Source organism: Stegostoma tigrinum, chromosome 2 (genome assembly GCF_030684315.1).
Source record: "Stegostoma tigrinum isolate sSteTig4 chromosome 2, sSteTig4.hap1, whole genome shotgun sequence".
In the NCBI taxonomy this organism is placed as follows: domain Eukaryota; kingdom Metazoa; phylum Chordata; class Chondrichthyes; order Orectolobiformes; family Stegostomatidae; genus Stegostoma; species Stegostoma tigrinum.
The window spans coordinates 102,686,970-102,700,262 of record NC_081355.1 but is presented as its reverse complement, the minus strand read 5'-3'; the positions used below and the strand labels follow the sequence as shown (position 1 = coordinate 102,700,262).

General features: G+C 37.7%; 1 protein-coding gene across 3 annotated transcripts in view; it reads left to right on the top strand.

The window, feature by feature from the left end:
• Positions 1-13,293, top strand: part of ankrd28b (ankyrin repeat domain 28b) — a 178,459-nt gene that overhangs the window by 110,020 nt on the left and 55,146 nt on the right. For all 3 annotated transcript variants that reach the window (XM_048552073.2, XM_048552083.2, XM_048552064.2), the window contains exons 9-13: positions 84-162; positions 1,517-1,631; positions 5,342-5,424; positions 6,708-6,771; positions 8,064-8,132. In XM_048552073.2, coding sequence (XP_048408030.1) covers positions 84-162; positions 1,517-1,631; positions 5,342-5,424; positions 6,708-6,771; positions 8,064-8,132 — 410 coding nt within the window. The remainder of the gene's footprint in view (positions 1-83; positions 163-1,516; positions 1,632-5,341; positions 5,425-6,707; positions 6,772-8,063; positions 8,133-13,293) is intronic.

The following is a 13,293-nucleotide window of genomic DNA, read 5'->3' as shown; positions in this document are numbered from 1 at the left end:
AAATATATTGTACAAGCTGTTATATATTTCGGTATGTATTGCTGGCCCAGTGATAATGCGTTTTTGATTTAATTCTGTTTTAGAGTAAAGATGGGAAGACTCCATTGCACATGACAGCAATTCATGGCAGATTCTCAAGATCACAGACCATCATTCAGAATGGTAACTGACCTATTTTTTAAATAAGTTATTAGACAACTCAACTCTTGAAACGTATATGTAGTCTTCCTCTGCATTTTTAAATTGCTCTTCTTTGTATGTTTAATTTTAATCTGGTACAGACTAGCTGAACAAATTGGCTCCTAAAATAATTTGGACTAGAGATGAAATATCATCTAGAGAGGATATCTCTGCACACAACCTTATGTTTCCTGACAACTTATGGTTAAGTGATAGCACAAAATATCTGCAAAAGCACATTCTCTGGATGAATAATAAAGAGCTTTGTGGATGATGTGCAATGGAAATGATAATAAGGTTTCTCTGAAAGATAAACAAATACTGACGGGCTTTCTTTAATTTACTATTGACCACCAATCTAATCTTCTAAGAAAAATTGAATAGCAAAAGCTAATTTCTTTTCTCAAAGCAAGCCACAGGAAAAACTGTTTCAAAGCATAAACACGAGTCCAGAGGAAAGCATATTTTTAAATTCAGGTAGTAAATGTTTCCATTACCTTAGATTTATTAGTTGCCGAAAAAGTCTTGAAGCAGGGCACCATTTGTATCCTTCCGTAACTTTGCGATCTCAGTGGAAGTAAAGCAACTTGAAAACTGTAGCTATCTTTAATGTAGCATGATTGGAGCAATGCATATGGAGTTATGTTACAAAATTACAATAGGTAATTCATTTGCCCATTAGACTTGGCAAGGTAAAAACTTGTAGAGCAGGAATGTGAGATTTACAGAGGGAGAACTAAAGAAACTAATATAAATGGTCAGCAAGCTAGAAGGTACATGTTGATAATCAAAGGACAAAACAGGGCACAAAGCTAAAAGATGTAAAACATGACAAGATTTAAAAAGGTAAAGAAGAGAAGCTGTCAGGGATTGAAAAGCATAGATAATGATTTTAAATTTAATGCATTAACACAAATATAGATCAAAGGAGATAAGGTAATTTAGTGAGCAAGACTTACCACAGATAGGATTGGACTTTTTTGGAAAATATAGCTTGATGCTGAGCAATGAATCAGTCGTAAGGGGAGATTAAAATAAATCAAGTTTGAAAATGATGAAAGGATGAGTACAGGTCTCAATGGAGCTCAGGCAATGGGAACAAAGGTAAGACTGTAGGCGAGCAGTGTTATGCAAATGAAAGTAGGCTGTTTTGTTGGTTTGAATCATGGGATTTGAAATTTTGCTAATGGTCAAGCAGTGCAAAGATTGAGCATCACTTGCTTAGTTGGAAGAAGTGATGAGGAAGGAATTGGAATCATTTGCTGAATGAAAAAACCTCCTCCAACTAAATAAAACAACCAGTCTAATGTGCATATGAATTATTTTTCTTTTGTAGGTGCAGAGATAGATTGCGAAGATAAGAATGGTAATACTCCATTACATATAGCTGCTCGATATGGACATGAACTTCTCATAAACACTCTAATCACCAGTGGAGCAGACACTGCAAAGTGAGTAACAGTAGTTGACTTTTGTGCTAGATAAGATCTGCCTAATTTCCATTGAATGTGAGCTTAAAAGACAGAGTCAATAGGTAGTTCAACTGCAAAAGCGTCAGAGCTGAACCCAAGTTTGTCTTCATTTGACGTTTGTGTGGTTCCATTAGGTATACCTGGACAGTGATCAAGATCACTTCTCTCGCTTTTCCACCAGGTGAGGTCTTTTGTACCTTTGCCACTGTTGTGACTAGAGTTAAATAACTCAGCACAGATTCAATGTATGAAGTTAACTGTCAGCTGATTGAAGGAGAAAAAGGGCAAGTTGCCAAGAAGGGCACTAAGATCTGGATTTTGATCTGATTTTAAATAAGTTATTAGCACGGTGGAGGAATCACTCACTATTGCAGACATTTGAGCAATGCTTTCTGCAATTCTTAGAGAAATTCAATTTAATAAAGCTTGCATCATAACCAGTTTTTAAATCCAAGGATGATATTGTTAATCTTGCTGTGCTAATATTCTTATTGGAAATTAAGTGTCTAAAATTAAAGTCATTTCTTTTGAACATCTCTTCACAAGGTAGTGCAGTAGAATCCATGGAATGATGGATTATGTATGGTTTACAGAATGGCTGAGTTTGGTGGGAGCTGTTTATTTTTCCAGTTCTATGATTTCTAATTCTAATGTTGGCTATAAAAGATTAAAATGTTAATTTTTTAAATTTAAGTATTCAACAAATGTAGTTTCAGTGTTGACTGGATTACTTTCAATAATTCCACCCAGATCCTTTCCTACTTTTTCCACTAAGTCAGATTTCCAACAGAACTATTCAGCCTATTTTTAAAATGAAAATTCTGGATAAGATGAGGGAAAAAAGGAAAAGGCACCTAGCATCATGGGAGCATTAGTAAAGATAACAGAATGAATAAAAATAAAGGTCAGGAAAGAGCCAGCTTGATTAGCACTGCATCCACAAGCATCTGCTCCCTCCTCCACTGGCACTTAGTGCACTGTGGAAATTCACCAAAGATCCTTAGACGGCACTTTCCAAACCCACAACCAGTTCTGACTAGAAGGTCAAGGGCAGCAGGAATGTGGGAACACCACCACCTTCAAGTACAAAAATAGAAATTGCTGGAAAAGCTCAAGGTCTGGCATCATTTGTGGAGAGATATATCTTAGTCAACCTGAAATGGTAACTAACCGTTCCGCAGAACTTCAAGTTCTTCTCCAAGCTGCTCACCATCCTGACTTGGAAATATATTGCTGTTCCTTCTCTGTTGCTGGGTAAAAATCCTGGAATTCTTTCCCTGGATCTACCCACAGCAGGTGGATTGAAGTGTTTCAAGAAAGCAGTTCACCATCACCTTCTCTCGGGCAACTAGGGGTGGACAATAAATGCTTGCCAGCTAGCAGTGCCCACATTCCCACAAATGAATAAAGAAAAACAAAACATTTGATCAAAATGATAGGCTCTGGAACAGTTTTTCAAAGATTGAATAAAGGGATAAAAAAGAAGGAGAGGTTTCAAAGGCACCTCCAGAAAGTGGGACTGGCACCTTGAAGGCTCTCCTATCCGCTGTTGGGGAGCAAAACTAATACAAATACATAGAATATGTTGGTCATTCATTCCTTAACCCAAACATATCTGTAAAATCTTATAAATAGTGTCATGGTTAAAGAGAGGTTTTAAATATGGGGTTGGTTAGCTCAGTTGGCTGAATGGCTGATTTGCAATGCAGAGTAATACCAACAGTGCAGATTCAATTCCCACACTGGCTGATGTTACCGTGAGCATCTGTCTGTCTCAAACTCTGCCCTCACCTGCAATGTTGTGACCCTCGGATTAAATCACCACAGTTTCTCTGATTGGTGAGTGAGCAGCTCTACGGCCTGCAAAAACTGTGGCGACTTTAATTTGGAGCTGATAAACAGACTATGACAGGAAGAGATAAAGATTATAAATACAAGAGTCAAACAGCAGATAAAACTGGTGTTCACACTGAGTAAAAGGATAACATTAGAGGCTTTGTACATGAATGCATGTGGGCCATGAAGCAGAACCAGCGAACTGAGTGTGCAAAGAGAAATGGGCAAACACATCCTGGTAGTCATTACAGCAATGGCTGTAGGCGGACATGGATAAGGACTTGAATCTTGAAGTATATAAGACATTTAGGAATGAAGGGAAAGTAGGTAAAGATTGTGGGATGGTTCTGGTAAGTAGCACAATTGCGAGGATTGAGCTCTAAATTCAGGAAACCAAAATATGGCAACAGTTCGATAGACATGAGAAATTATTGTGGCAAGAAATCACTTGTGGGAACAGTGTATGGGACCATGAACAGAAACAGGGACTAAAGGAAGAAATGAGAGTTTGTCACAAAGGCACACCGATTATCATAGGAGAATTCTGTCTGTATATCAAATGGAAAAGTCAGGTGAGCAAAGGTTGCCTAAATGAAGACTCAGAATATATTGAAAGTGCCTTCTGAGAACAGCATGCTCTGTAGCTGACCAGAGAGCAGGCTATACTCGAACAAGTGTTGTGCAGTGAGAGAGGATGACTTAATGATGCCATAATGAAGGTACTACTAAGTGACAGCAAATAAGATTGAATTTTGCTTCTGTTTGAGCCAAGAGTGACTGCAAGATTTTGTAAAAATTTAAATAAAAACAGTTGACAACGTGAAAGCAGAATTTATTAATGTGAATTGGCAAATTAAGTTAAAGGATAGGTTTACTGCAACACTGTAAGACATTTTAAGGGGATTTAAGAATTCAGAGAATAGATGCATTCCAACAGGTACGAAAAATTTTGAGCCACTAATCCACTATATTTGCCAGTTTGTTTCATAATGTATTATTAAATGATCAAATTAATATTTCTGAAGTCAAAGATATTTGGAGCTGTTTTTTACTGAGGATTGCTTGTGGAGTTATTACTGCAAGGTTTATTACTCCTGAAGAAAGAACTTACTTTTCAGAATCATATATAAATGTATTTATGGCACTTCACACAAAATTGATTGTTGCCAGCAATTGGGGCAGTCAGCTAGATGATGATCCAAGAACTGAATGCTGAGACCTCACTCATTCACAGGATGAGGATAAGTTGTTACTTTTCCAGTTGTTTATTTATCTTCATCTGTGTCTATTGAGTAGTGTGTGTTAGTATTCTTTATTCTTTTTTGATTTATGTATTTTACCAACATATATTTGATTTTACTTCTTATTGTTAAATGTACTGAGGTACAGTGAAAAGTATTGTCTGTGTGTCTGCGTCTGTGTGCGCTAACCAGATAAATGGTATGTTACATTAGTGCATCAGGGTAATAGAACAGAATGCACAATATAATGTTTCAGCTACAGAGAAGGATCAGCTCTAATATGAGGTCTGTTCATAACGCTGATAACACCAGGGAAGAAGCTGTTCTTAAATCTGTTGGTATGTGTTTTCAAACTTTTGCTTTCTTCTGCCTGATTTTAAAAAAAAGATGGCCAACTGTAGGGATAGAGCAAAAAATCAATGTACAGTAATTTAAAGTACTTGTTGACACAATGGAAGTTGATATTTTAATGGCAGCTTTTAACGCTGTAACTAATTATGCTTCCGCCAAAAAGATTGTTTTCTTGATTAGACTTTTCACATTTATTGGTTCAGCGAATAATGTGATATGAATAACTTAAAGCTTTTCAAAATTTTGTTTCCTCCTTTCTAGTCGGGGTATCCATGGAATGTTTCCACTACATTTAGCAGCCTTAAGTGGATTTTCTGATTGCTGTCGCAAGTTGTTGTCCTCAGGTATTTATAATTAATTTGTAAGCCGGAAGTCACTACTCCCTGTCTAACCATTCTCTACTGCTGACTCATGAAGCAAAGACATTTTGAGATACTCAAGATATGGGGATAGAACTTCACCTCGGGCAGTGATGCAAAATATCAGATCAGTAGCATGCAATATGCATGTATTTAATGAGGCAATAAAATATTTAATTAAAAAAAAATTAATTCCATTGCAGTATAACCAGCAGCTTATCCAAAAATGTCAATTGTATGCCACTGTACAAGATGACTTTCTAACCCATGACCTATGTATGTTACCATCTTTTCAAAACAAAATTCCAATGCTCTTGCAGCCTACATGCTGTTTATTGTTGAGTATTAGATCCCTAATTCATTTTGTTTCAGCACTTGACAGTTGATTCCTGAATAAACAGGTGACTATTTTATGGTGCAGAACCTTGAACGAACAAAAACATCTGCACCCTTTCCTATTGCCAGATTTATCTTCCATTGGCTTCCACATTCCAAAATCGCTTGCACTTCTTTGTTTGTTACATAACATTAGGATGGATTAAATTAAAGCATAAAATACAAAGATTAAAAAGTATGAGCAAGTATGGCTGAATGTTGTATGTAATACAAATATTAATGCATTTGAATTTCTTGTGCATTGTAAGGTAGTTAATGGACAGAGGGAACTTGGTGTTATCACTTCCTTACCATGATAATTTTTCTGAAAATAATATCCTCTTGACTGGAAAAACTGCTGTATGCTGGTTTACCTTAATATAAATAATTTTCTTTCTAAAGGTGAGACAAGTGATAACATCACAGGCCTAATCTGTCACATTTCTATTAACGGGCCTATATCTTCTATGTTGTGAGGTAATGTTAAATTATTGTAAGTCAATATGATTTGCGAACATGATCCTATACAGGGGTGTAATTTTAATGACCCGACATTTGAGCACGCCCTATACTTAGGAATAGTTGCTTCTCATTGTCTTGCATTGATTTCAATTTGCAAACAGACTGCAGAACAGAACCCATTCACTACCTGGCGACTTGCTTGTACCACACTATCAGTCCATGCATGGATAGGTGTTGTCATTTGATTATTTTAAAGACTTTGTGTGGTCTATTTTCTATTTTTTTTTAACAATGCAAAGAAGGTTACTTTCAGTTTATAGTATGTCAAATTCTGCTTGCACCAGTTACAGTTTTAAAAATTCTAGTAACGGTTTTGGCAGAATGGATGGATTCCTTTTTATAGTTTCATGAAGAGCTTATTCATTGCACAGGCTTTGATGTAGACACCCCAGATGAATTTGGCAGGACCTGTCTTCATGCAGCTGCTGCTGGAGGGTGAGTAATGACCTTGTGCTTTTTTAGTCAATCACGCTAAACCATCAACAGCACTGTCGTAATCATAATTATATCCCTATGGCTCATAGGGCAGCAGTTGGATCCTACAAGCAACAAGCACCACTATCTGTACGGGAGATTGGCTAACTACAAAGCAAATTTAAATCAAGTACTGCTGTCAAACATGACCTTGATCAGGAAAGCATTTATTAAGGCATCCTGCTGTAAATCACTTTGCTGTTTATTCTTGTTTAATGCTTTATCCGTATTAACAGGTTATACTTCTGCACAAACAGTCTTGACCTTATTTATAGTGTTTGCAAGCATCAGAATGTACTATTTTAGATTATTATTGATAGTATTTTGATTAAATTTTAGAGATTCCAGCATTGTCTTGAATTTTTAATTTGCTGATGTTTTGAGGATATTTTAAATTAGTTCTGCAGATTCCAGTTGTAGTCTATGAATAACTTGTGAAAGGGTGGTTTTCCAATGACTCAGAGTTATTAAGTCACACACGAGTGTTCCAAGCTATCATTTTTGATCCCTGGTCTCTGCTCTACAGTCTGATTTTTAACCAGAACAAAAATAGGTTGTTTTGTTGGCTGTAGTTCAAGAGGGAAGTAGATAGGATTCCCACTTGTGATCTCAATTCAGCAATTCTTGCTAAGGGAATCACCCTGCCCAGATTTAATCATAGATACTGATAGTTAGAGTGCTTGATTGAACCTTACAGAAATTGTAGCAAGGAAAACAGGACATTTGGTCCCACCAATCCATAATGATCTGACATTAAAGACCTGTGTACATTTACTGCAAAATCCCTGTGTTGCCACTTAACATTGAGGCTACTTTAATGTAGAGCATAATTATTGCAATTCAATTTATTCAAGATGCCATCACACTTGCATATAACAACACTGATACCATAACCAAAATTTAGGTTATCTCCTCATCTAATCAGAGTAGTTTGTTTTAGTCTTTGAATAATTGACAAAGTTTTTTTGGCTAAAATTGGTAAGTCTGATTCCAATGAGCTATATGCCATCAAGAAGAAAAGGGTGTTACAAGATATATTAGAACCAATTCTTAAAAGAAAGTGACGATTCAGTGACTTTTTTGCCAATGGAAATTTAATATAATAATTAGTAATCACAGCACAGGCAACAGTTACACTTGCTAGAAACAGTTGCACTTATGCAGTTAATGATTGGTATATAAAATGCTATCAATATGTGTGTAAAATTTGCATATAGTTTTATAACTTAGTTTTACTGTATATTATTTTCCAGAAATCTGGAATGTCTGAATCTGTTGCTTAATAGTGGAGCTGACTTCAACAAAAAAGATAAATTTGGACGGTGAGCGATGAAGCTGATTTCTAGAATAATTCATTATGCAGCTAAGTGTAGAATTTAGAATTCCTATTAAGGATTTTTCCAGAATTATGAAGGTGTGTTTGCCTCCTCCTTATCTGTTCCTACTTGTGGTTCAAATTTCCTTATACTGTTTTTTTTTATTTATTTTTACTTTCAAACAAACCTAGGTTGCTGCTAGCATGGAACTATAGGTCCTTTTCTGCCAATGCTGTTTTGCTTGGGCTATTTTGTTATGATCTTAGTGGCACATATCTGTATTTCTGTTTATTTTGGTACGTGTGGCAGGCTTTCAGTTCAGGTGATCTTATTTTCCTGAGTAGTGGTTTTTCTTAGAAGTTAGGTTTTCTGCTTCAGAGAAGGTAATTTGATATTCCCTTACATTGCTGATCCCTATTTAATACTAGTATACTCAATGCATTAAGACTGCTTCTGGCTCTTCAGAAGAGGGCATGTGATTTTATTTTCCTCAAGAATAAATGAATGGAAATGTTAGGAGTTCTGAATATAATGCTTGAATTCATGACAGCTCAACATGCAAAGCACCTCTTTTGCAGTGGAACTTTCCCAGTGTTTCCAGTTGTGTCACATTTATTACTTAAATATTTGAACAGAGGGAACTTGGTTCTGTCATTGTACTGGCTACCGTCTTTTTTCCCTAGCTGTAGCTCAGTAAGTTACTTACACTTACTTAACAAAAATGCCATAGAATGCAGCTTTCTAAAAGTAGTTCGGAGCTCTGCTTGGTTCCTCTGGAAGATATAGAAGGGCCCATGGAAATAGTCAAAGTGATGGGGATTTCTGCCTCTGTCCTGGCCAAAATTTATCCATCATCCAGCCTTGTTGAAATAGATTACCTGATCATTTATTTCATCGTGACATAGTGATAATATTGCTTTATAAAGCTCATGTGAAGTGCCTTGAGATTCTATCATGTTGAATGCTCCATGGTTTGCCTGTTATACGGCCTTAAGCAAATTCGCTGCTGCACTTGCTATATTGCGACAGTAACCACATTTCAAAAGTAGTTTTTTCTTTATCCATTCATGGGATGAGGCCATTGCTGGCTGGGCCAGCATTTATTGCCCAGAAGGCAGTTAAGAGTTAACTACATTGCTGTGTGTCTGGAATCACATGTAGGCCAGACCAGGTAAGGATGGCACTCCCCACCCCACCCAACTCACCAAGGACATCAGTGACTCTCTTGGGTTTTTCTGACAATCAACAATGGATTCATGGTCATCATTAGATTCTTAATCCCAGACTCTTTTGAATTGAGATTCCACCATCTGTCACAGCAGAATTCAAACCCAGGTTCCCAGCTCAAACTGGAGGAGCAACACCACCTATTCCGCCTCTGGAGTCTACAGCCCAATTGCCTAAATATGAATTTTACCAGTTTCAAAATCTCCCCATCCCTGGCATCCTCCCATGACCTACCCCTTCCTCTCATCCCTGCCTCCTCGACCTGACACAACCTGTCCATCTTCTTTCCCACCTATCCCACATCACTGACCAATCCCGACCACTGCCCACATGCACTCATCTGTCACCATCTCACCTGCGTTCCCCAGCCCCACCTCTCTCTCTCTTTATTTCTGAGCTCCTGCCCCCCTCCCCATTTCTGAAGAAGGGTCCGGACTCAAAACATCAGCTTTCTTGCTTCTCTGTTACTACCTGGCCTGCTGTGTTCCTCCAGCTCCATGATTTTTGGCTATCAGCAGAAATATCTTCCTCCTGTACTTGAAACAAGCACAATTTATTAAGATTACCACTTCTTCTTTTTTGCATGATTCTGTCATAAATATAAAATTGGACAGATGACCAAGAGCATTTGACTCTAGGCCTTCCTCCTTTCTTTTAATTACATAGCTCGCTATCAGCCATTAATTTTCTTGTTTCCTTGTACTTTTTTTATTTCCTTTATATTTCAAATAAGTTGACATTACTACTACTAGTGTGTGTCATATTTCTTATTTTCAAAAGAGTTTGGGTGCTGTATTAATCATCTCATGTGATGGTTAGAGTCTCGTCGTGTGATTTCATTTAAGTATGGAATCACGTGTCTCACTTCCTCCATTATGCTTGAGATCTCTTGCCTGTGTGTTGAGGTTTGCTTAATTGGTTTCCCTGATTTTACACCACCTGTTTTTGTCTCTCTTCTAATTCACTACATTGATTTAAAGGACCATCTTTGCTTTACAGGTGCTGAGCTGCATAGCTATTCAACTCTTTCCCAGCACTGGCCTTCATTCAATTTCTTTCTCTCTCTCATTTTAATCCCTGCTGCTTTCCATGTCCAGGAAGACAGACTACCAGTGTTCTAGTCTTGCACCCAGGATTGGTAGGCTTCCCTTGAGCTTGAGGCAAGAAAATGACTTGAGATTGAAAAGATGAGAGGATGGGGTCTATGAAGGAGACCTGATGACCAAATATCAAAGTAGGGGAGAATCAAATGATTCAGGATAAATACATGGTAATTACGTGACCACATTTTTTTGAAAATGGCGTTTAGCCAATATACAAGTCTTTGAGCAGACTGTATCTCTCAATGTTCTCTCAACAAGGAATTACAAATATAACATTGAATTTAATTTCTCCCCATTCTTACACATTTGAACACAGGAAAAAAAAATTACTCCTGAATATTTTTTCAAAATAAGTGAAATCGCTGACTTGTTACATCTAATGATATTTATGGGCTGTTTATTTGAAATAATTTTGAAATAATTTTATTTACTCCATTTGATATATTTTACCATTCTCTGCAACTGCTTCTTTGACGTCCATTTTGAATGAATTGACAGTTCTGTAACCACTCAATTGTTAACAACAACTAATTTCATTTCAAGCACTCATCTGATGGCTGAATGAAATTTAATTAAAAAGGAAGATGAGGAAAAAACATTGGGATCTTCTACATCTTCTACAGATGTGCAAAAATCATATCTAAAAAACTGTTTAATTTTTTTTATTCACTGGTGGCGTTACTGGTTAGCATTTATTGCCGAGCCACCCGTAAGAAGGACATAGTAAGCAGCATTCTTGAAGTGCTGTAGTGTCTGTGCTGTTCGTTAGACCTGCAATGCTATTAGAGAGGGAATTCCAGGATTTTGACCCAGCGACAGTAGTCAGGATGGTGAGTGGCTTGGAGGGGAACATCCAGGTGCTGATGTTACCATGTTCTGCTGACGTTGTCCTTCTAGATGGTACTGGTTGTGGGTTTGAACAGTGCTGTCTAAGGAAGCTGGATTAACTACTGCAGTGCATCCTGGAGATGGTGCACGCTGCTGCAACTGTACCTTGCTGGCAAAGGGAGTGAGGACTGAAAGTGTTAGATGAACCTCCTATGAAAAGAGCTGCATTGCTCTGGCTGGTGTCATGTTTGAGTGTTAGAGTTGTACCCATCCAGGCAAGGTTAGAGTATTCCATCACACTTCTGTTACTTGTGTTTGGGCCAAGGCTGTAATGAAGTCAGCAGCTGAGTGGGCCTGACAGAATACAAACTAACTGTCAATCAGCAAGTTATTGCTGAGCAGGTGCCACTTGATAGCACTGTTGATGATCAAAAGTAAGTCTGCTCGATTTTGGATTTATCCTCCTTTTGGTGGTCAGGACATTCCGCTAGTAAATTCCAGAGTTGTAGCTGTATTGAATAACTTGGTTAGTGATGGACTTAGTTCAGGACCACGCATCGTCAGTACTTTTACTGAAATGTCAGCCCATAGTCTTTGCTGTACCTTCAGCCCTTTCTTGACTTCAGTCAGTCGCAACCAAATGAATCACTCCATGATGCTAAGGACCTCAGGAGGAGGCTGTAGTGTGTCATCCACTTGGTACTTGTGGCTGAAGATGGATGCAAATATTTCAGCATTATCTTACGCACTGATGTGCTGGGCTCTCCCGTTGTTAAGAATGAGGGTATCTATGGAGCCATCACCACACTGTTAATTCGCAGTTCAATATGGCAGGACAATCTGGCCTTAAAGATTTATGACACCATGTATAGATGAAATTTTAGTATCTTTGTTTATATATGCAGTGAGCGTGCTCATGGGAGAAATTATTAGCATGGGAATCTGAACATTAAACCATGGCAGGATTAATTCTTGTTCGTTAAAGGAAATGGGACCATTAGTTCATTTTATCGTTCTTGATGGAAGCTTGGCAAGGAAGCTAAAATGGACCATATTATTTCAAAGTTGCTATTATTAAATACCTGGTAAAAGTCCTCACTCTGAGATTATGTCCTCATACACATTCGCACAAGGGGAAATGACAGCTGAACACATACCCTATAAGCCCCTCTAAGAATCATGAATGTTTCAATAATGTTGCCCCCTTCTTCTAGCCTTCAATAAGTACAGGTCCATCCCACTCAACATCTCGTAAGAAAATCCCACCATATCTGGGATCAACCTAGTAGGCCTTTGCTGGACTGCCTCTAATAGCAGCAGACATTCCGTAGATAATGGGACCAAAACTGTGGGCTGTAACCATGGTATGGTCTGACCAGTACCTATAGTTCTAACAAAACTTTGATGTTTTTATGCTCTATTCCTTTGGAATTTGCTGTACCTACTTTCTGACCTTTAGTGATTTGCGCATTTGCACACCTAAAATCCTAATATCCATTTGAGATAATTTTCTTTTAATTTATCCTGCCAAAATGTACAATTTCACATTTTTCTATATTGTGCTCTATTTACTAGATCTTTGCCATTGCGTGTTCATTTATCTCTATGTAACGCATTAATAGATAAGAATTTTATTGTTATTAGTAGTGGCAGATGGTCGTATTTGAATTCAATAAATATCTGGAATAAAGAGTCTAATGATGACCATGAAACCATTGTTGATTGTTGAAAAAACCCATCTGGTTCTCTAATGTCCTTCAGGGAAGGAAACTGCCATCCTTGCCTGGTCTGGCCTACATGTGACTCCAGACCAACAGCAATGCATTTGACTCTGAACTGCCTTCTGGGCAATTAGGGATGGGCAATAAATGCTGCCTAGCCAGCGCTGCCTCTCATCCCATGAATGAACTTAAAAAAACTCAGCTAACCTATATCTCTTTTGTGAGCTTTTGTTTGTTCAACACAACTTTCTTTCCTACCTATCATTGTGTCAGTTGAGATGCTAGGAC